This window comes from Ochlerotatus camptorhynchus, unplaced genomic scaffold, assembly GCF_037179485.1.
Source record: "Ochlerotatus camptorhynchus isolate MF236.1 unplaced genomic scaffold, CSIRO-AGI_Acam_v1.1 ptg000327l, whole genome shotgun sequence".
Lineage (NCBI taxonomy): Eukaryota > Metazoa > Arthropoda > Insecta > Diptera > Culicidae > Ochlerotatus > Ochlerotatus camptorhynchus.
In genome coordinates, this window is record NW_027040815.1 from 200288 (window position 1) to 225170 (window position 24883).

The 24883-nt window shown below is 42.6% G+C and overlaps 1 protein-coding gene across 1 annotated transcript in view; it reads right to left on the reverse strand.

Moving 5' to 3' along the window:
- Positions 1-214: 214 nt before the first annotated feature.
- LOC135708102 (uncharacterized) overlaps positions 215-24883 on the reverse strand; it is a 62724-nt gene continuing 38055 nt past the window's right edge. Inside the window, exons 4-6 of the mRNA XM_065230044.1 lie at positions 10116-13544; positions 9833-9949; positions 215-270 (exon numbers count right to left, since the gene is read on the reverse strand). Coding sequence (XP_065086116.1) covers positions 215-270; positions 9833-9949; positions 10116-13544 — 3602 coding nt within the window. The remainder of the gene's footprint in view (positions 271-9832; positions 9950-10115; positions 13545-24883) is intronic.

The window sequence follows — 24883 nt, forward strand, 5'->3', positions numbered from 1 at the left end:
TTGTTGCGTGCGAGCTTTTTTCATTGGAATACCGAGTCTACATACCCAGTAGTGAGGTAGAAATTGAAGGAGTGGTCACCGAAGCGAGTTTGACTAGTGATGATTTCTTGGGTCCCGATTCCTTCGGAATCTTTAAAAACCGTGCCCTGCCGAAGGTGAAGATATTGGACTGCCTTCAAATGCAGTCAGTATCCGTAGTAGGCTCCAAAAAAACTTATTCCTTGTCAAACTCGTTTCGTGTGACCTTTTCGGGTTCAGCGTTGTTCGGGACTGTAACGGAAAAACGAGGTTCATTGGCGGGACTGTAATCTCTTTGACAAGATTGCACTGCAGCCACACACTGTGACTCTGTGACCAAACGGACATAAAGGCAATACGGTTCCACACACTGTGGCACTATACAATCGGAAACGGCGGAACACGACGGTCACCCACTGTGACACTTCGGATCTTGGGAACGGAACCAACTAAAACTCAGTGCTACTATCTACTACTTTATTCTCTTCCGTCTAAATGACAACTATCTCTTCTGCAGTAGAATGCTAAAAGTAAAACTTCGCTGCTGTTCGTCGTCGTTCTCTCTTCGTAGCTTTTTTACCCATCGCAGCAACCGAGGGGCGTTTGAATGACAGTTAGAACATACACCCCCCGTTGGAATGAAGATTTCAACATTTTTCTCTAGGCTCCGCATCTGGGACATTGTCCTCGATCGGTAAAATCGAGATCTTTGTAATGGGACGGCGATACGTAGATCCATCGGAGAACACATCAACTACCCGCACTAAATCGTCGTTTCCTGGGTACACTGCAGAAATTCGTCCCAACTTCCAGCTAAGAGGCAGTTGCGTTTTTTCGTGGAGCAACACAACCATTCCCACTCGGATATTCGACGCTGTCTTCAAGTACTTCTTACGAGGCTGCAAAGTGTTGAGATAATCACGACTCCAAGCTTTCCAGAAATGATCTCTCAATTATTGCAGGTGCTGCCAGCGATCCAAACGGTTCACGTTGAGGTCTTCCAGTGATGATTCGGCAGGGGCAATAAGTGGACGACCGATCAGATAATGAGCTGGAGTTATTACATTGCAATCAGCTGGGTCGTTTGAGATGGCGAACAAAGGACGTGAGTTTAATACTGCTTCAATTTCTGCCAAAACGGTCGCAAACTCCTCGAACGTCAATTTGGAATTTCCAATGATTCTCTTCAAAGGGTTTTTGCTGATTTTACCGCCGACTCCCAAAGTCCACCGAACTCAGGAGCGTCCGGCGGAATGAAGTGCCATTCTATCTCACGCGTTTGGCAGAACTGGTGGATTCCCTGGACCATTTTCTGATTCGTGAACTGTACAAAGAGTTCGTTCATTTCATGATGCGCTCCCTTAAAGTTTGTGGCGTTATCGGAATAAAGCCGCTGTACTAAACCTCGACGACTGACGAATCTTTTCAATGATGCCAGGAATGCATTTGTGCTCAGATCAGAAACCGCTTCTAAATGGATGGCCTTTGTAGCCATGCAAACATATACCGCCACGTAAGCTTTAACTAGTTTGGCACGGCACGTGCCCTGTTTAACCCACATAGGGCCCGCATAATCAACACCTGTAGCAGCGAACGGTGGCGATGGACGTACTCTTGATTGTGGCAAATTTCCCATGAGCTGCGTAGTGTCTTTCGGATTGGTACGGAAACACCTCACACAGCTGCGTGTTACCTGCCTGATGGTAGAACGTGAGTTGAGCAGCCAGTATCTTTGCCGGATGGCATTGATCAAACCGGTCTCTCCAACATGGAGGAGCTCCCTGTGCATGGTTCGGACAAACATTCTTACCACTGGATCCTTATCGGGCAGGATAATAGCACAAACGAAGTGACAGACGACTTACTGGCGAAGAAATCCATTTAAATAATGTGGTTCACTGTAATAGAATTTTCTTGGAAGCTTGTGCCATCATCCACCAGATGGGTTAGTTTTTTTGTTTTGATTTGAACAAAGCTGATTTTGTGTACAATGATTCTTTGACAGCGTGCAAAGAGTGCGTATCATTTTGTCATTTTTTTTATGCATTTCAGTTTTGAGTAGAGTGAAAGAGATAGAACCAAAATATTCTAGTACATTTGGTGAAAATGCTATTTCAATCCAATAGTAGTGTTGCCATGTGGTACAATCCAGTAGTAGTGGTGTTGCCATGTGGTACACTGAAAAATTGCAATAGCAGGTTAGTCACCAAAGTTTTCGAGCCGCTCCGTCTGTCACTTCGTTTGTGATAATAGGATGCTTAGATTCAAAGGGCAATGCTGACTTATCCCGACGTCCACCAACACGAAGTAAACCGTCCATGTATACTGGACGTAGGTTACCAATTCTCTTACATGATTCGCCTGACGAAGCTAGCTTGATCTCGTCGCTCAAATGAGTATGCTGAACAAATCTAAAGATTTCATCGCTTGGTTGGCGTAATTAGCAGACGGTTAAGTACGATTTCTTCACTCGTTGACACGGATCTTTCTTGCGACAGTTATCTAAAAACCTCCAAACATACGCCATGATTCGCTGAACCTTGCGGAAATCGCTGTAGAGATGCAAGAACTGGAACATAGAGGTGTCCACTTTGGCTAGTGCTGTCACAACGATCTTCATTTCGGGAAGTGGCTCAGGCGTAATGCTCTCTGCTATCTCCTTTTCATAGTTTGGATGTGTTAGAAATTCTGGGCCGTGTTTCCAAAGACGGTTCTGGCTAAGAGCTTCAGGTAACTGCCCCCTCGAGACGATGTCAGCTGGATTATTCTTCGAACTTACGTACTTCCATTGATAATCCGCCGTGATACTACAGATCTCCGCTACACGGTTTCGCACGAAAATCTGGAGCTGGTCTAACGGTTTTTTTCAACCACGCAAGAACGATGGTGCTGTCGGACCATAACACGACTTCACCGAATGCCATTTTCATCGCTGAAATCACCTTTTGCATCAGACGAGTCAAAAGTAATGCTGCACACAGTTCCTTCCTGGGAATCGATAGGTCATGGACCTTTGATTTGCTGTGCAGATCCATTCGGGAAAACACTTCGTACATAACAACAAGCACCTTAGGCAACTGCAGACGCATCTGCGAATCCGTGCAACTCGAAGGATACTGCGTTATCACTTGTTACTCTTCTCGGAACTTGGATAAGGGCTAGTTGCGGTAGTGCTTGCCGGAATTCGTTCCAGTTTTGCTGACACTCCTTTTCCACTGGATCATCCCATCCTAACTTCGATTTCCACAGTTGCTGTATTTGGAGTTTGGCAGTTACGATCACCGGAGAAAAAAGACCTAGGGGATCATAAAGCTTTGCCACTTCAGAGTAGATGGTTCTCTTGGTGGCACAATTGGCGTTGGATAACGATGAGGCAGGTGGGATTGCAATTTTGAAAGTATCAGCCTTCGGATCCCAAATGAGTCCCAAAAGCTTGATCAACTCGTTTGCTCCATATACTGGAATCGATTGCTGCTTCTCTTGGTCTTCCGGTGGGACGTGCTGGAGAAATTCCCTTGAGTTAGAGCACCACTTGGTCAATGGAAAGCCTCCTGCAGCCAGTGATGATTTCCACTGCTTATAGTATTCGACGGCTTTATCGATGGTATCTGCACCTGAAAGCACATCATCCACATAAAAGTCCTCCTTAATAATCCGAACTACTTCGGGAAGAATACTAGAATCGTCTTCGGCAAGTTGGATAAGGCATCGAGTAGCTTGGAACGGCGCTGAAGCTGTACCATACGTAACCGTATTGAGCTCCAGTACTCGTAATGGCAGCGATGAGTCTTCTCTCCAAAAAAATCCGCAGAAAACACGTGTCCTCCAACACCTGTCGGTACATTTTCGATACGTCGGCAGAAAATACGAACTTATACTTCCGAAAACGAATCGTTATGGTAAACGAATCACTTTGGACAACTGGCCCCATATGTAGAACATCATTTAATGACAATGCTGACGATGAAGGTTTTGCACTAGCGTCAAAAACGACACGGCATTTAGTACTGGAACTTTCAGGCCGCAGTACTGCGTGATGGGGCAAATAGAATTTTTGTTTATCCGGATGGTCGTCGGCTTCATTTATCTGGTGGCAATGTTTCAGTGACTCGTACTCACGAATGAATTCAACGTACTGCGCCTTGAGAGCATGATCTCGCAGAAAACGCTTTTCCAACAGCAAAAACCGCTTCAGCGCGATTTCTCGGCAATCGGTCAATTGACCCACGTTATCCTTGAATGGAAGCTTCACCACATACCTTTCGGTATGATCACGACGATGAGTCGACAGGAAATGTGCCTCACAGTATTGTTCTTCAGCTGAATGCTTGGCAACGTTGGGAACCTCTTCAATCTGCCAAAACTGGTACATCATTTTTTCAATATCGCTGACTGACACCGTATTGGAGTGTACTGCTGTCCTGGTTGGAGCATCTCTGTCGTTTATTACGCCAGCCACAACCCAGCCGAGGTGGCTATCACGTAGCTGCGGCAGATGAGGAGCGAGCTGAATTTGGCCAGGCTTTAGCAGATCAAAGAAATGTTGTCAGCATATCTACCTGGGACGGCTTGTGAAAATCTACATCGGCCGAAACAATTTCACTGGGCAGCTTCCAATCTCGCACATCAATCTTGAAAGCTGGCAAGGTTCCGGTTACCTTTGGAGTAATTAGGCACTCCATCCTAGCATGAAACGCATTATCTCGAGAGTGAAGTTGTACGTTGATCTTCTCGCGTGCAAGCGTTCGGATTGCACTAATTCCGGTGATTTGGACGTTTGCCGGTTGTTTCGGTAGGCCAAGCAAATTAGCCATCTTTTCTGAAATAAAATTGACTTGGGAGCCACTATCGAGTAATACTCGACACGGATGAAGCTAGTTCGCTGAGTCCGCCAAGTGTACTACCGCAGTGAGCAAATAAGCAGTCTTCGTTGGTTGGGAATAATTGCAAGAGCAAGATGTTGAAACCGTCGAATTTTCCACTGATACCGGTTCTTGGGCTGACGTTGAAGGTTCTTCGGCTTTTTGCGGGATCGACACGTTCGTTGTTGCATCCTGTTTCATGCTTCCTTCCTTGTCTCCATGTAGCAACGTGTGGTGGTGCTTCTGACACTTCTTACAGGTCTTCGACGATGGACACTCTTTCGACTGATGCCCTTTCCTGAGGCAGTTGAAACACACACCTGCTGTACGAATTTTTTCAAGTCTCTCCGCTACTGGAAGACTGCCTAGGACATCGCACTGGAAGTTTTTGTGCTGATTACCGCAAAATACACATCGATCGGCGTTGGCCATTTGTGGCTTGATGAGGGTCGTAGCGTTCGTGTAGCACTTCTGAACTTGAGGCTTGCTCGACGCAAAAGCAGGCTTGGTCGGTTGCGATGACAGTGGTTATATCGCTGTTTCGCAATTCTCCAATATCTGACATCTAGTCTTCAAAAACTGGACGGTCGGTTCGTATTTCGGCAACTCTCCTTTTTTCAATGTTGATTCCCAAACTTTACGGGTGGATTTGTCAAGGGCTTTGGAAATAAGGAAGACAACCATGTACTCGGATACACCCAAAAGTTCTTGCTTCAGAAAGCGAAGGTTTTCTACATGCCGCGTAGCTTCATCAACTAACGCACGAAGATCTTTAGAAGACTCTGACGTCATTCGTTTCAGGGAAAACAATCCTCGGATATGGGACTCGACGATCACTCTTTCGTTTTCATACCGATCGGTCAGAATTCGCCATGCTTGATTGTAATTTCCTTCGTTGATTGTTCTTGCATCCAACATTCCAGAAGCAGACCCAATCAGCGCCTTGTCCAAGTGATAAAGTTTCAAGGCGTCACTATCTCTAGACTTGGACATTAGGTCATTGAATATGGCTTTGAACTTTGGCCATGCAGCATAACTACCATCAAAGGTAGGAATTGGTGCTTTTAATGGCTGTTGTTGGATAATGATTTGCTTTTCGGTGGGAATAGTGGCAGCTGCACCTTTGGCTTCCAAAATAAGCTCCTCGACAACTTCGGAGACGAAATTGTACAGTTCTTCAAACATCGCGTATTCATCCTCCTGTTCATTGAGGTCTTCATCCGGAATTAACGATAACACCTGGCTATGGAACGTACTGAACTCCGTGTAAGCTGCTGTCAGATTCCGAGACATGACGTTGAGTTGCGCCAAACTCATTATTTTACGATCCGAAAATACTTTTTCCATCTTCACCACCTTTTGATAGATTTTGTTGCGCTGCCGGAAAACTGCTTTCAACTGCTTTATGGTTTCTGGATCCCCATTAAGCTCCCAGTAACTATATCCATGGAATGATTTGCTCGTCGATGTCAAAAACAGAGGCCTTGGCACTTGCACGGACCCCTTCGCTTTTGGAGTCTGATGATCCAGTTCGCTTGTGTCCTGATCCATTTTGTTTTTATCACTACGCGATAACGCGACTTACCGCGAAACTGATCGATAAACGAATATTTTTGTCAACAAGACAGATAGAAGAAACTGACAAAAGTTTTGTTTCACATACACGCGCCCGGGCGACACTCTTCGAAACGTTCGGAGCTTTCGACGAAGCTATATTCACGACGTAGTAGTTGTCGAACGGCATCAAACAGGTTACAAAGTTTGTGAAATGTTTCAGACACACATGGATACTTGTTGGCTGAGCAAGATTCAAGGTTCGCCGGAAATGCACTTTTTTACGTTGGGAAGGCGGAACCCACTTTTACACGTAGCACAAAGCTGGATAGGGCAGCTTTTGGGAAAGGTCCACTGCTATCCGGTTCGTAGGACCAAATTTTGTTCGGGACTGTAACGGAAAAACGAGGTTCATTGGCGGGACTGTAATCTCTTTGACAAGATTGCACTGCAGCCACACACTGTGACTCTGTGACCAAACGGACATAAAGGCAATACGGTTCCACACACTGTGGCACTATACAATCGGAAACGGCGGAACACGACGGTCACCCACTGTGACACTTCGGATCTTGGGAACGGAACCAACTAAAACTCAGTGCTACTATCTACTACTTTATTCTCTTCCGTCTAAATGACAACTATCTCTTCTGCAGTAGAATGCTAAAAGTAAAACTTCGCTGCTGTTCGTCGTCGTTCTCTCTTCGTAGCTTTTTTACCCATCGCAGCAACCGAGGGGCGTTTGAATGACAGTTAGAACAAGCGTTACCTCACTACGTCGCTATTGGCAAGGTTCGGCTGCCTGTACGTCTGTTTGTACCTCGGGTAATGAACTGCTCGAAATGTAAACAACTTGGTCACACATCTGACTACTGCTCGAATAAACCACGCTGCGATCAGTGTGACGAGCAACATCAAGAGGACCCTTGCGGTGCTCCACCAAAATGCGTGTACTGCAAGGAGAGCCTGCATACCCTGACTGACTGCCCGAGGTATAAACAGCAGGGAGACAAAATTAAGCGGTCTCTGCAAGCTCGCTCCAAGAGAACTATAGCAGAACTCTTGAAGAATACCGCTCCATCTTCTCAGACCACACCAAAAAGCATTAACACGTTCTCCATTTTGCCATTTGATGATCTAGACTCTGACTCAGAGGCCGGTGAGGGTAGTCCGTTTGTCTTTAAAGGCAATACGAGAAAACGAGCAAAAAAACACACCACCGAAAAGCCTCGTAAGGCCACTCGTAGGGACCACCCTTCCACCTTGGAAAAATAGAGGTGAAAGAGGTAACGGAAATGCACCCAAGCCCATTCCACCGGGTTTTCAACCTTGCAATTATGACAAGAACTTTCCGTCACTTGCAGGATCATCTAAAACCCCAGATGTCCCAGTTTTTCGACCAGAAAAGCAGCTGAATAATCAGCAAGAACATGCCCCCATGTTCACGTTTTCTGGTATTGTGGATAGCTTCTTCAGTATATTTAATATCTCTGACTCAACGAGGAGCATTATTAATTTAGTGCTGCTGTTGTACCTGGGGTCTGGTTCTTCCTCCTTGGGTGGAATTGGAGGATCCTTCCTATACGGTCAGAGAACCGTTTCCTTGGGATTTCTTCCGGCGTGGTGAATTTTTTAATTCCGGTTCCTTTTCACGACACAATTCACTTTTTATTAAGTACATTTATTAAACATCAAACAGTTTATTTAAAACACTACACTATACATCTAACATTTATTTTAAAACTTATTAGCTACATCACAAATTCGGTCCCGTGACCATCTATCGACCTGGCTATCTGAAGTCTTTTTTTCTTCTCTATCTAATTAATATTTTATTTACCCTTAGACTATTGACCTATATAAAGTGCATATTTTCTCCCTTTTTACATTCTCTTCGGCTCGGTGGCTGTAGTTGTGCTCTCTCGCTGGCATTTCTGGTGGTTGATAGATCTCGCATACAGTGGCAGCACAACATGTTCCACAATCCTTGCTGCATCGATCAAGGGGACAGCCGATGGTATTTTCCGTGCGTAGTACACTCCTAGACATACTCCCCACCCTGAAATTCCGGAATTTCTGAAAAGAAAGAAATGGACCTCTTCGAACACAGGATGGGTGGCTGCTGATCGTTTGACGTATTAAGAAATGTGGTTGTCGCGAAGTTGGTAACATACAAATCTTCTCTACGGGTCTCTTCAGCAATCCAGTGGCGGTTTTTAATGTGACGACTCTAACTACATCGTCTGCTCCTGGGTGAGTATCCTGTATGCGACCCATTCTCCAACGAAGCGGCGGTGTATTTTCCTCCTTTATCACCACGAGCCTTCCTACAGATATTGGAATGGCAGGTTTCCATCTTTTGACCCTTCCTTGTAATTGCGATAAATATTCGCTTTTCCAACGTTTCCAAAATAACTGGAGTTTTTGCTGAATGAGTTGCCAACTATGCAGGCTGTTCATTGGTACATCGGTATAATCTGGATCTGGATGCTGATGCAAAGGTCCGCCCACAAGGAAATGACCGGGTGTTAGAGGTTCTAGATCGGTTGGATCATCTGACATAGGTGTCAGAGGTCTAGAATTCAGACATGATTCCACCTGGGTTAAGAGCGTAGAAAGGTCTTCGAAAGAAACAACGGTCTCGCCTAGAACCTTCAGCAGATGAATCTTTGCGGATCGCACTGCCGCTTCGCAGAGCCCACCGAAATGTGGTGCACTAGGCGGATTGAAGTGCCAATTTATGCCTTCCTTTGCGCATTCGTCCACCATTTTCTTCTGATGATCCTTGCTGTTCAATAGCTCAAATAGTTGTTTGAGTTTGTTACGGGCCCCTACAAAGTTGGTTCCGTTATCGGAATATACATCCGTACAGCGCCCTCGCCTGACAATAAACCTCCTAAATGCCTGCAGGAATCGGTCCGTCGATAGGTCAGTCACTAACTCCAAATGAACTGCCTTGGTGCACATACAAACAAATAGTGCCACGTATGCCTTCACCGCTGTCCTCCGAGGGCCCGGCCGGAAATAGACGGGTCCGAAGTAATCGACTCCTGTCCTTGAGAATGGTCGAGCTACCGTCACACGAGCGGCTGGCAGTTCCCCCATAAACTGCTCAATTGCGTTAGGTTTAGTACGGAAGCATCGTAAGCAATCATGTACAACTTCACGTGCTACGTTTCGACCTCCCAACGGCCAGTACCGTAGCCTTAAGTTTGCTATAAGCAGCTGTGGTCCAGCGTGCATGAGTTTGTGGTGGTAATGTTGGAAGAACAATCTGGTCAGAGGATGCCTTGCTGGAAGTATGATTGGATGCTTGGTTTCATCAGATTCTTGGGAATGCTCTAGTCTTCCTCCAACTCGTATCACGTTGTCCCTTGACAATTGTGGATTGAACCAACGAAGTGATGAGCTCCTTGCTACCGGTTCCTTCTTGGTTAGCGCCTTCCATTCCTTCTCGAACTCCTCACGTTGTACACATCGTATGACAGCTATTTCCGCCTTACGACGTTCCTCTGCTGTTGGAAATTCGGGAAATGTCAAACTATTCCTTGGTTTCCTCAGTATTTCCATGAAACGTAATATATATACGACAGACCATATCGGCGAATGACGAGAACCTTCTAACATACGTGGTTCCAAATCCCTCTGGTTTCGATGTAGCAAAGTGCACAGTAGATTTACGGATCTCTTCTTCAACTTCATCGGAAACTATCTCTGCCGATTGGTTCGGCCAGCAGTCCTGCTTTTGTTTCAGCCAAGACGGGCCTTCCCACCATAACTGGTTATCTCCAATTTCCTCTGGTAACAATCCTCTTGAAATCAGATCCGCTGGATTCTCCACTCCTTGGACGTGATTCCACATGCAGTTTTCTGTTGCGTGTTGAATTTTGGCTACTCGATTGGCGACGAAAATAGTCCACGTTGAGGGAATCGCCTTCAACCATTGTAGCACACAGGTAGAATCTACCCAGAAGAATGTTTCTGTCTCGATCTTCAATGAACTCAGCAACTTCTCCTTCAGTTGTGCTGCTAGCAGAGCTCCACATAGCTCTAACCTAGGGATCGACTGCAATTTCAATGGAGCGACCTTAGATTTCGATGTGAGTAGTGCCACAAGGCAGTTTCCCAAGGCGTCAATGCTTCTCACGTACGCACACGCTCCATATGCTAATTTGGAAGCGTCGGAGAAGAAATGCAGTTGAACGGATGTTGCCTTCGGCAGTACAATGCAACGCTGAATCGCTATCTCGTTCAATAGCGGAATTTGTCGGTGAAACCTCAGCCATTCCTCACATTCCTTGGACGCCAACTGTTGATCCCAGCCCAGTTTCCTTCCTTCTTCATCCATCAAGCACCATAGACGCTGCATGAAGATTTTTGCTTTTACTATCACTGCTCCTATTAATCCCAGTGGATCGAATAGAGTTGCGATCATTGATAATAATTTTCGTTTCGACAACTGCTCATTAGGACCGACCTCTGGGATTTTGAATTCGAATTTGAAGACGTCACTTGTTGGTAGCCATAACAGTCCCAAAGTCTTCACAGCTGGATCTGGATCAAGCTGTATCCCTTCCTTCGACAACGCCAGATTGTCCTCCGGTATGCCTTCCAGCACAGCAGCTGAGTTAGAGGCCCATTTCCTCAGACGAAATCCTCCGCTCTCCATCATCTGATCGAGCTGAATTCGTAGCTGCTTCGCGGTATCCTCATCATCCTCACCCGTCAAAACGTCATCCATGTAGACGTCTTGCATGGCTGCCCTTGCTGCCATGGGGAACCGCGTTTTTTCATCCATCGCCAGCTGTTTGAGAGTTCGTGTTGCTAAATACGGTGCTGGCTTCGTACCGTATGTAACCGTGCAGAGTTCGTAGGTTTCGGCTCTTTCGTTGAAATCCTTGCGCCACAGTATGTATTGGAATACTATGTCGAACCAGTCTACCCAAATCTGACGGAACATCTTTTCCGCATCAGCTACCATCAGAATTTGCCTGATCCGAGATCGCAGAATTATAGAACGTAGATCGTCCTGGATTACTGGCCCTGCCAGCAACGCATCGTTGAGAGACACTCCTGAACTGGTCTTACAAGACGCATCAAATACTACTCTGACCTTGGTGGTGGTGCTGCTCTCCTTAACTACTGGATGATGTGGTAGATAACATCGGCTTGCATCTCCTTCTGCGGTCGCGTCCACCTTGCGCATGTGTCCTAACTCCAAGTATTCCTCCATGAATTTGTCGTACTGTTTTCGTAGCCTTGGTTCCCGAAGCAATCGTCGTTCTATCCCTTGAAGACGGCGGAATGCGATATCCCTTGATTCGCCCATCCTTGTTAGCACGGTTTCGTCCTTTGGGAGTGAGACTGTATACCGACCATCTGTACCACGTCGTACCGTACGACTATAGTGCTCCTCGCACCTTGCCTCTGTTGGTGAATAATTGTTCGGAGACTCGATTTCTTCGCAGGCCCAAAACCGAGTTAATATTTCCTCCAGACCCTCTGTAACTGCCATGTTACAGGAAAACCTTGGATTTGGATTATCAGTATTTACCAAACCAGATACCACCCAGCCAAATACTGATTCCGTTAGTGTGGGAAATCCATTTCCCAATTGGATTTCATTGCCTGTATTGAAGAAGGCGAAGAAGTACTGGATTCCGAGAATCATATCCACTGCCTTGGAATTGAAGAATGCTGGATCTGCCAATTCCACACCTTCTGGAAATTCCCAACCTGTCGCCTGCACGTCTGTTGTTGGAAGGTTCACTGTTACCCTCGGTAGGATGAGGAATTCCATATCACGAGAGAATCCGGAAACTCGTGACTTAACCTTCGCCGTGATCTTGTGCCTTACCCGCGTATTGGATTGTCCTATCCCCAGAACGGATATATCCGAACGCCTTCGTTGGATATTCAAACGCTGACACAATCCTTCGGTCATGAAATTGCACTCTGACCCTGAATCCAACAAGGTCCGTGCAGGAAAACTGATCCCTTGATCATTTTCCACCAAGACGACAGCTGTAGCAAGCAGTACAGATGAAGATTGACGGCGTGCCATATTGGATGACACTGCTCCCATAGCCGAAGAAGTAGTTGGTTTTGGATTTTGCTCCGCCGTAACTGCATTGCTATTATCTGCTTGGGTAGATTTTTGTGCCGCATTCCCTTTTGTTCCATCGCTCCTTTCAGATCGGAAACAGACCATTGTATGATGCTTCGCCTTGCAGTTTCGACAAACAAAGCGAGATGAACATTCGGAAGCCTGATGCCCACGTCTGAAACAGTTGCGACAAAGCGAGTGATTTCGAAGTAGCTTATCTCGAGCGGACACCGTTAAACGTTGGAAGGACGGACATTGGTATAGGAGGTGAACTTCTGAACAAGCCACACATCGACCACCAGATGCTTGTACTACGTTATGACTTGTTCGTGCGACGGGGAACTTCTTCTTGGAAAATGCTGCCGAATCTCCCTTAAGTTCGACAGGTTTGGATGGAAGCGAACTCAAAACCCGAATCCGTTTTTGGAGAAATTCCGTTAGATCCTTAACGGAATCTTGATCCTTGGAAGCTGAATACTCTTCCCATCCTCGGCGCGTCACAGGATCTAGTCGAGAACCAAGAATGTCCAATAACAGCAAATCCTTGTAGTCCTGCGGTTGAACAAGCTGATCCAGGTTCTGAATAATACGCTCGAATCCTTCCAACAAGGACTGAAGCTCGGACACTGACTCCTTAGCCAACGAAGGTAGCTTGAATAACGCTTGGACCTGGCGGCGCTTAAGTAACTTGCTGTCGTTGTAACGTTTTGTTAGTGTTTCCCAAGCCACTTGATAATTCGCCTTTGTAATGGACAGCGGATCTACCAAAGCCTTGGCTTCACCACTGAGGCATCCTTTCAGGTAGTGAAACTTCTCGACATCGGGTAAATCAGGTTTCCAGTGAATCAACGAGGTATACAAATCCCTGAAGCTCAACCACTCATCGATGTTGCCGTCAAAGGTTTGCAACTTGATTTGTGGGAGCCGAACGTGTTCTAACGTAGACTGCGTTACGTCCAAAACGCGAGATTGATTTAAGGCGGGGACCTCTTCTAATTCCTTTGCTTTCTCCAACAATGAAGATTTTACGTCAAAGTAGTGCTGAATGAACTCTGACCTCTCCTTAGCGCATTTACCATCTTCACCGGAATAATCTTCATGCGATTCTATGTCAACTATAGCCTCATTGACATCCTCCCATAATTCTTCTAACTTTTCCAACCTAACTGACACCTGAAAAGCTGAAGTTTGCTCATCCATTGACTCAGCGAACTTATAGATTTGCTTGAACATGTTTCCAACGGCCTGAGGGATTGCTCCTTCTTCGCTGTAGTCGTCCTCGGCATCGTGCAGCAGAATTTGTTGCAAGATTCAATGAAAAACGAAAGCAGTTGTAGTATTCCGTATTGACGTCTAGCCTCGGCTAGACATACACTGTAGAGCTAATTACCTTCACAACAGAAGACTGTGTCCCCTCTACAAGTATGTACAACCAACAATCAATACGAAACTAACGATTTCAAATTGGCTTACTACTTAACTAGCCTATTGGTCCCAAGCAAATCGATTAACGTACCCCATTCTAGTATAAATTCCAGTACTACACTATGTTTGTTTTGATTCGCTATGAAAGTTTGACAGATAAAATGAGGGGTTAGTGGATTTTCCTAAGTTTCGAGGGGTGAATCGATTAGCTTGGGACCGAAGATAGTACCAGAGCTGAGCCAAAAAGTTGAGCTCGTTTCTTCGGGACCTTCTGGTCAATTGCCAGTATCAAGGTTCGCGAGGGAGAAATAACCATGTAGTAAGCAACCAAATCCCATGCCTCGGCTGGGCATATACTGCTACATTAATTTTACCTGGGAGAAAAATTCACGATAGTGGTATTGCAATAAAACAGAGTGCCGGCTATTCACGGGATCACAACTGTTGTTCCTTAATGCGTAGAACGTGCTGAGAATGCTTCGGTGCGCCCCTCGAAGACACGTCCCACAAAATCAAATGTTCGATATCGCCCACGCATACACAACCATACATCAGTGTTCAAAGAGGAATAGAAAGTGCCAAATGTAGTTTCGGTAATGGTCCAGCATCGGCTGGTCATATACTAATTAGTGCGATAAGTGTTATTTTTTAACTGACCTGTGCAACTAATTCCGTCGCGTGATGACCAGAGGTGCAATGCGATGCATTCGCGAGTGTTGTTGGTGGTGTTGAATCTCGTGATGATGGTGAAAGTGATTGAAGATTGAAATGCAATCGTTTACCCAAACGATGACGTCACGCGCTTGCGGATGGTGATCGATTCAACAGCAATAGTAGTGGTAAGTGACGATACTGCTGTTCGTGATGAATTGATGCAGCAGTTTGTTTTGGTTTGCTCCAGTGATGATTCAGGTGCATTCATGGAAATGAAAACGATGTTGTGTGTAGAATGTCCGCAAATTAAGGCAACGGCTGGACATACAACTGTGCTTTTATTTACCTGGGCAAACCAGGGCGGCCTGCCCGTTGGTTGAATAGACGATTTGGTTGACGGATGATCCGTAGTGCAGATTGTTGGTGAACAGAATTGATTCCCTTGGCTTGCCGTTGATGTTGGTCGATAGTGCAATATGTGTAGTGCTCGTACGGAGAAGAGTAGTGTTAGCAAATAATTTAATCCAAGCTCCGGCTGGACATATTACTAATGTGTACCCACCTGTGGGACCAATCAGTGAATCCTTATCCAGCTTTCTCCTTTGTCCTCAAAGTGCAGAATGGTTGGCTGATAGTGTCTTTGTGATCCTTTCACGATGGCGATCGGTCACCAAGAATAGCGAGCGAGATGGCGAATTGTGTCGATGGCGCAATTTAGCGATCCTAATTGCTTTCCAATGGCGGATGTCCACTGTGATCGTATCAGGTATTGGCGAATTGGGATGATCTTTCCTTGGTGATCCGGTTCGAAGGACCAAATGTTGTACCTGGGGTCTGGTTCTTCCTCCTTGGGTGGAATTGGAGGATCCTTCCTATACGGTCAGAGAACCGTTTCCTTGGGATTTCTTCCGGCGTGGTGAATTTTTTAATTCCGGTTCCTTTTCACGACACAATTCACTTTTTATTAAGTACATTTATTAAACATCAAACAGTTTATTTAAAACACTACACTATACATCTAACATTTATTTTAAAACTTATTAGCTACATCACAAATTCGGTCCCGTGACCATCTATCGACCTGGCTATCTGAAGTCTTTTTTTCTTCTCTATCTAATTAATATTTTATTTACCCTTAGACTATTGACCTATATAAAGTGCATATTTTCTCCCTTTTTACATTCTCTTCGGCTCGGTGGCTGTAGTTGTGCTCTCTCGCTGGCATTTCTGGTGGTTGATAGATCTCGCATACAGTGGCAGCACAACATGTTCCACAATCCTTGCTGCATCGATCAAGGGGACAGCCGATGGTATTTTCCGTGCGTAGTACACTCCTAGACAGCTGCCAATGGTGAAAAATCTTTTGAAGCAACCAGGGCTCTACATTTTCGAAGCTCTAAAATGAACTCGTGTTTTTTTTCTCTCATACATACGTGTGACGCTTCATTTCTATAACGCCTACCCGCATAAGCGCGAACCATAAATTGACCTTACCTAAAATGGTTAAAATTGTTTATAATCCCTGCTAAACTTCAACTGAAATGGTTATGGAACTTTACACGAACGTTTAATGATAAAGTTTTAACCTTAAGTATTATAGTTTTTTGGAAGTGGACCTTACAAATAATGGGTTGTTAAGAACCATTACCATTCAAAATTCTTGTTTTCTCCATACATTTTCGGAAAAAAAAACTATACTAAAACCTTTTAACTTATGGTTTGAGAACATTAATGGTAATGGATATGGTAACCAGTAAGGTCCATGAATGGTTTTGTAACATCGATCAACTTTATGTGGAATATATCGCGAATTGGTTGCCTGTAAATTACTGATTACCAATTCACGATATATTTCACGTAAAGTTGAGCGATAATACAAAACCATTAATGGACCTTACTGACTACCATAACCATAACCATTAATGTTCTCAAACCATAAGTAAAAACGTTCTAATATAGTTCTCTTTCCGAAAATCTATTGAGAAAACAAGAATTTGGAATGGTAATGGTTCTTAACAACCCATTATTTGTAAAGTCCGCTTCCAAAAAACCATAATACATAAGGTTAAAACTTTATCACACAAACGTTCATGTAAAGTACCATAACCATTTCAGTTAAAGTTTAGCAGGGATTATAACCATTATCGGTAAGGTCATGTGATGGTTCGCGTTTATGCGGGTAGCTAGACTATCAGCAAGAAATGATAGTGAAAAAGAAGCACGCTTAGAAGTAAACGCTGGCTGTGGAATTTCCCGTCGTTGCTTTGCTCATCGCTTTCAATGTAACTAAAGTCGATTTTCTAGTTAAACGAACCTCATTATGGCTTTCAATCCCCTTTCACGAACACTCTATCACCGATCTTTCAATTTGTTTAAAATGCGTTATGTCCCGTTTTTGATCATTTTTTTTAGATAAATATATGGATGGAAGATAAATTAAAAATATTACGTGTAATCTTCACGTGTTTTCACGTGAGAAATGCTTTAAATGTGTTATTTCATTTTCCGTCATATACGTCATGAAACCTCTGTTGATGTGTTTCATGAAAGAAAAAACTATCAAAGTCGAGCGCTCTTTCGCGCATCCGTTACACCGAAGCTTGAAAGGAAGACCAATGGAGCGACGGGAGAAAGAGAGACAAGCGATTGAACATTTGTTTGTGCACGCCGACTGAGGTTCTAGAATGCTGCGAAGCTGTTCGACTTTAACAGAAAAAGAAAGCCAGCAGTCTCTTCGTCGCATCGATTTGGTTGATTGAAGCTGATATTGTGACGCCCTGGAAGCAACTAGCTTCTAGGTGATCCTTCCTTGCATCGATCATATCCTTTGATGGATAATTCTCCGAATGAGGTCGGGATATGATCTCTGTTCTTCAGTGGAACTGTAGAAGTCTTATGCCAAAACTTGACACATTTAAATTTTTAGTTAACAACTCACTTTCTGATGCATTTGCCCTTTGTGAAACATGGCTCTCTTCAGACAACGATCTTGCTTTCCACGATTTCAACATTATTCGCCTTGACCGCGCGGATTCGTATGGAGGGGTGCTTCTGGGGATCAACAAGCTCCATTTCTTCTACAGAATCGATCTGCCTTCGGTGACAGGCATTGAAGAAGTTGCATGTCAGGTTAACATTCGAGGTAAATGCCTCAGTATTGCCTCAGTATATCTTCCACCGAGAACTGCGATTTCTCGTCAAAGTTTCTCTGATATCTGAACGGCTATGTCGGAGCCACGGTTGATCTTGGGAGATTTTAACTCTCACGGTACAGGCTGGGGGGAACTGTACGACGACAACCGCTCAACCTTGATATACGACATGTGCGACTTCTTCAAAATGACAATTCTGAACACCAGGGAAACAACACGAGTAGCCAAACCTCCAGCAAAAATAAGCAGATTAGACCTCTCACTTTGTTCGAGTTCACTATCGTTGGATTGCTCGTGGAAAGTAATTCAAGATCCCTACGGTAGTGACCATTTTCCAATCAAAATTTCTATTACCAATGGTTCATCTTCTACTCGCTCGGTAGACATCGCGTACGATCTTACGAAAAACATTGACTGGCGAAAATTCGCGACCGCGGTTCTTGATGCCAGTCAATCGGCTGACGTACTTCATCCGCTGGACGAGTACTCCTTTCTCGCGCGTGTCATCATCGATTGTGCGCTGCGAGCACAGACGAAACGTGTTCCGGGTGTTTCCGTCCGCAAGCGACCTCCCACCCCGTGGTGGGATAAGGATTGCACCGACGCGAACAGCGAGAAGTCCGCCACGTTCAAACGCTTCCGCAAACACGGTAAGGTCGGGGATTTCGAGCGGTACACCGACCTCGAGAAAACCTTTAAGGACTTAATTAAAGCAAAAAAATGCGGATACTGGCATCGGTTCGTCGATGGTTTGTTGCGAGAGACTTCCATGAGAACACTCTGGAATGTCGGCAGGAGAATGCGAAACGCGTCATCACCTATTAATGAAGACAAGGAGTACTCGGACAGATGGATTTTCAGCTTCGCGCGGAAAGTTTGCCCGGATTCGGTACCGGTTCAAACCAACGTTCGTGATCGTCCGTCGGGTAATAACGAAATAGATTCCCCGTTTTCGATGGTGGAAATCTCACTTGCTCTCCTTTCATGTAACAACTCAGCTCCAGGAATGGATAGAATCAAGTTCAACTTGCTCAAAAATCTCCCAGACGTCACGAAGAGACGCTTGTTGAACTTATTCAATCAATTTCTGGAGCACAACATTGTTCCGGATGATTGGAGGCAAGTAAGAGTTATCGCCATTCGAAAACCCGGTAAACCCGCGTCGGATTATAACTCGTACCGTCCCATCGCGATGCTGTCCTGTATACGGAAATTGTTGGAGAAAATGATTCTTTTTCGTCTAGACAAATGGGTCGAGTCGAATGGTTTACTTTCAGATACGCGATTTGGATTTCGGAGAGGCAAATGAACGAGCGACTGTCTTGCGTTGCTTTCAACTGAAATTCAACTGGCCTATGCGCAAAAACAGCAAATGGGTTCAGTTTTCTTGGACATTAAGGGGGCTTTTGATTCTGTTTGTATCGATGTCCTTTCGGATAAACTCCAAGATAGTGGGCTTTCACCAATTATGAACAACTATTTGAGCAACTTGTTGTCTGAGAAATATATGAGCTTTTCTCATGGAAACTCGACAACTTCACGAATTAGTTACGTGGGTGTCGCTGACAGACCACATGTAGATCGTCCAGTCTGGAAAATCCTGTGTTTATTATGTCTAGACTTTTCGAATGACGTGGCAGACAGGGAAATAAAATCAGGCAACAGAAACATGTGAAATAAATCGGCCTTTGTTATTTTTCAAAATACACCATGAGCGGGTAGCTCGGATAGAGAATAAGCATAGACGAGATAATAAAACCCAGCCGTTGTTCCCGATGAGGACGCCGTAAGATAATCGTAGGTAGAAAATTTGTATTGTTTAGCTTTAAGAAAATCTAGGGGAATTTACGTATTCTCGGCAACCTAAGCAGCGACCTTCTTTCTATACCCTTTTTCTCTAAGGAACACACACATGCAGTATTGGTTTGTTTACAATCTTTTGCTGCCAGCTGCTCTAACAATTTTAGTCGAAAGAATTGTTAAAAACTGTTTTGAAACGCTTTTACAAAGCTCCAATCTTCTCTAGTGAGAGCGAGTATTGTCGGCAACCAGTTTTTCTTCGGCAACCGTTCCATTTGAAGTGCATGTAAATCTGCTGTTCTATTATCGGCAACTCGAAATCAGCTACAATTTGTAGTGCGTGTGTTTCATTTCAAGAAAACCTTGCTGGATTGCTTTTTCTCAGTGGTAAAAATATAGTCAAATTGAAGCTGAAGTGTTTTAATTTGGGTTGCCAAAAATAGTCTGGCATGCCGAAGCCGTCATTTCCCCTATATAAACCTATATTTTTTAAGAAATATATAAGTACATTAGAGAAGTTCACGGTGAGAGGTTGATTAAGGAACTAAAAGAACTCCTTTATTTTGTTTAATCAGTTTGGTGTCGACTGACACATTTTAATGGTGGCTCCAGAGAGGAGTTTGAAAAATAGTTCTTTGGTGTGAAGTGAAGTAGTCCTAGTTACGGACTTGAAAATAACCGTGAACTAAAGTGATAATCCTAGTTACGGATTTGTAACTACGTGATTTGTGAGCAAAAAGTCCTAGTTACGGACTTGGAAGTGAATTGTAACAAATAGTCCTAGTTAAGGACGAAAGCGATTTGAACTTTTGAGAGTGTGCACAGTCCTAGTTACGGACTAAAACACCTAGACAGAAGATTTTGGTGTATCAACAATCAAGGATCGAAAGCCCTAGGACGCGACGGACGGTCAAACTAGGCATTATCAACAAACAAGGATCGAAAGCCCTAGGACGCGACGGACGGTCGAACTAGGCATTATCAACAAACCAGGATCGAAACCCAAGGACGCAACGGACGGTGGAGTTAGGCGTTTAGCATAAAAATATATATATATTTTTCTACTTATAAGGTAAGGAAAATTGTATATTAATCATGGCATCAAAGATAAAATACGTTCAAAATAAAAATGGCCATTGTCAATTATGTGACAAGGCTAACATGGATACCATGGTCTGTTGCGATGAATGCGACAGATGGTTCTACATTCCTTGTGTGAGGCGGCTCGATCATACTCCAACTAAAACAGAGTTTTGGTCGTGCCCAAAATGCACACAATCGTTGAAACACATTCAGGAACTGGAAAAGGAGATTCAAGCCTTTAAGCGAACCTCTGAAAATACTCAAACTAAACAAAATTTGGAAATGATGAATTCTCATCAATCTTTTATGAAAGAGCTAGTTGACAGCCTCAAGTCGACAACATTCAGTCAGGATTCTGCTAGTGGATGCTCATCTGACAAATCGGATAAAATGTTAAAAATTATTGCAAGGCAATCTCTGATGGATTTGCCTTATTTTGATGGATCATTCAAAATGTGGTCGAAATTTGAAACTTCATTTTCTGAAACTACAAAAGAAGGAGGATTTTCTAATTTAGAAAATTTGACTCGTCTTCAGAAACATCTGAAAGGAGATGCTCTGAAAATTGTTGAACCACTGTTATTGGACAGCAAAAATGTTGACAAAATAATGGAAACGTTAAAGACAAACTTTGGAAACACACAAAAAATCTATAAACTTCTCAGGAAAGAAGTCGTAAATTTAAAGAATCCAAGAATCGATAATCCCAAAACGATGATAGAATTTGTTACTGCTATAGATAATCTAGTAACCAATATTCAACTAATGGAAACAGATGGATATTTATATGATCAAAGCTTCATAGACGAACTTTTAGACAAATTACCATTCAATCTACGACAAGATTGGGTAAAGAAGGAGCTGGAGCGTAAAGATAAAGCAACAGTATTAAATCCTTATCAACCACCAACATTAGAAGATCTGAAGAAGTGGTTGCAACCTCAACAAAGAATAGCACAAGAATTGTCATCAATTGTTGTGAAAGAAGAAAAACAGATTAAACATAAAGATCGCATCAATACGCACATGAATTTTGAACATAAAAAAAATACGTACCTTGTTTTGCATGCAATAAACAGCACAAAACAACAGAATGTCCTTTATTCTTGAAGTTGAATGTGGGCAAAAGAAGGGAAATAATTGCTAAGCAAAGGGCTTGTTTTGCTTGTTGTAATTTTTCAAATCATCAAGCAAAGAACTGTTTTAGTTCAAAAGGATGTAATGTAAATCGATGTAAGATAAAGCATCATCCATTGTTACATGAAAATGTACAAAAGTTTTCATTGGTTCCTGAAATTAAGGAATCAACAGGAAGTCAATCTTCAAAAATGCCTGAAGTCAAACAATTAAACTTCCACGAAAAGAAAAAAGGAAAAATATATTATCAGACTATACTTGTAACGTTGCAGAATGGTGATAAGCATATAAATGTTTTGGCATTCTTAGATCAAGGATCGTCAGTATCCTTAATTTTAGAAGACGTAAAACAAGAACTCGGTATACAGGGCGAAAATAAACCATTAAGGTTCAATTTACTTTGATGTTGTTTGGAAAATTTCAAAAGCAGTTTTTTCCGACGCATTATTTTAGATTGCAAAAAGCTCGCGTCATTTTGTGTAAAATATCAAAAGAAATCGAATAGTGCGAGCTTTTTGCAATCTGAAATAATGCGTCGGAAAAAACTGCTTTTGAAATTTTCCAAAAAGCATCAAAGTAAATTGAACCTTAACATTGTCTTGGACAAATGGTACAGAGCAAGAGGACACAGATAGCGAAGAAATATCTGTACGAATTAAAGGATTAGGAGGCAAAACATATCTTCCAAATAATGTACGGACGATTAAGAGGATGTCTCTACCTACACAATCTATCAATAAGAATGAATTGATCAGTCGATATTCATATCTTAATGATATTGAGTTCAGCGATTACAAGAATGAATCGCCAAAACTTCTTTAGGTTTGCCACATGCTTATTTAATACAAGCTTTAGATTCACGTGCAGGAAAATTCAATGAACCAATTGCTAATAAAACTAGAATTGGTTGGGTTATACATGGATCTGAAAAACTTAAGAATAAACAAGCGGAATTCGTTATGATAATCAAAAGTGACGATGGCAGTGAAGAAAGGTCGTTCAAAGAATTGATGTATAATTACTTTTATACCGAAGAATTTGGAGTCAAAGCTCCAGTTGCACCACTAATCTCAAAACAAGATAAAAGAGCAAAAGAAATTATGGAGAACACCCTTAAATATGAAAATGGGCAATATGAAATTGGACTGTTATGGAAGGAAGATGAAATTTCTTTTCCATACAGTTATCAAAATGCTCTCAGTAGACTGAAGGGTCAAGAGAAAAAGATGAGGGAAAATCCTGCTCTTAGAACATGGTATAATAATAAAATTATTGAATATGAAACAAAGGAATACATTCGTAAGCTATCCGACAAGGATATTTCTGAAATGTCTAAAAATGTTTATTTTATTCCACACTTTACAGTAATAAACCCAAATAAAATTCCACTTAAACCACGCTTAGTGTTCGATGCTGCTGCCAAAGTCAAAGGAGAATCTTTAAATTCTAAATTGCTATCAGGACCAGATGCAACAGCTTTATTGTTAGGAATTCTAATGCGTTTTCGAGAAGGAATATTTGCTATCAGTGGTGACATTAAAGAAATGTTCCACCAGATGAAAATTAGAAAAGCAGATCAACCATTTCAACTTTTTCTATTTAGATTTTCTGACGATGAGAATGTTATTATATATGTAATGCAAGTGATGACTTTTGGAGCTACGTGCTCTCCATCATGTGCACAATATGTTAAAAATCAAAACGCCTTAAAATTTGAGACCCAATATCCAACAGCAGTTACAGCAATAATAGATAATCATTACGTAGATGATTATCTCGATAGTTTTAATACCATTGAAGAAGCTGTTGAAACTATAACAAATGTTATAAAAATACACGAACATGGTCATTTTGATATTAGAAATGTTGTGTCAAATTCTAGTGAAATAAAAAAATCACTTCCAAACTCAAAACTAATGCACAGTAATGAAGTTGATTTAGGAAACAATGACCAAAATTTTGAAAAAGTTTTAGGAGTTTACTGGGATACCGAAAATGATACCTTGAAATATAGAGTGAAGAACGAAAATCTTTTTGAATGGCCAACAAAAAGACAGTTACTATCCGCTAGTATGAGCGTTTATGATCCGTTAGGATTAATATCAAATATAACAATAAGAAGTAGAATTTTGATGCAAGATCTATGGAAACATGGAATAGATTGGGATGACAAGATTCCAGAGCCCTTATACAATGATTGGGTGAAATGGGTTGAAAAATTAAAACAACTTAAAGATATTAGTTTTCACAGATGTTATTCGTATTTGTCAAAACCAATAAGACGTGAAATTCATAGTTTTGTGGATGCGTCAGACAGAGCATTTGCAGCAGTTGTCTACATGAGGACAATTACTGAAAATGAGATTGATGTAAACATAATAACAGCAAAGGCTAGAGTAGCTCCAACAAAACTTTTGTCAATTCCAAGACTCGAGCTACAGGCTGCAGTCTTAGGAACTAGACTAACTGATACTATTTTAAAAGAAATTCGTTTGAAAATAGATAAAGTCGTATATTGGACTGATTCAACAGTAGTTTTATCATGGACACAATCAGATCCAAGAACTTATAAGCAATTTGTTGGCCTCAGAATAAGCGAAATTCTAGATAGCACTACAATTTCACAATGGAGATGGGTAAACTCCAAATGCAACCCTGCAGATGAAGCAACAAAAGCAGTTGATAACCATTCTATTTGGCAGAATGGCCCCACATTCTTGAAACACGATGAAAATGTTTGGCCAATTAAACCAACCAGACTAGAAACGAAAGAAGATCTTAAATTTGTTAATCTTATGAAAGAAGAAATTTTTTTTAAATTTGAATTCATAAATATTGAATGGTGTTCAAACTGGAAACGTGCAAAGCGTGCAGTGGGAAGAGTATTAATTTATCTTGAAACTTTAAAGGCGAAAATTGGAAACTATTCGTATGAAAAATTCTTTCTAAATCAATTCTAGATAAAGCAGAACGAATTTTGATATCAAAAACTCAATGGGAAGCTTACCCAGAAGAAATGAAAAGATTACATTTGCAAGATACAGTTCATCGATCCAGTTCAATCAGAAAACTTACACCTTTTTTTGATGAAG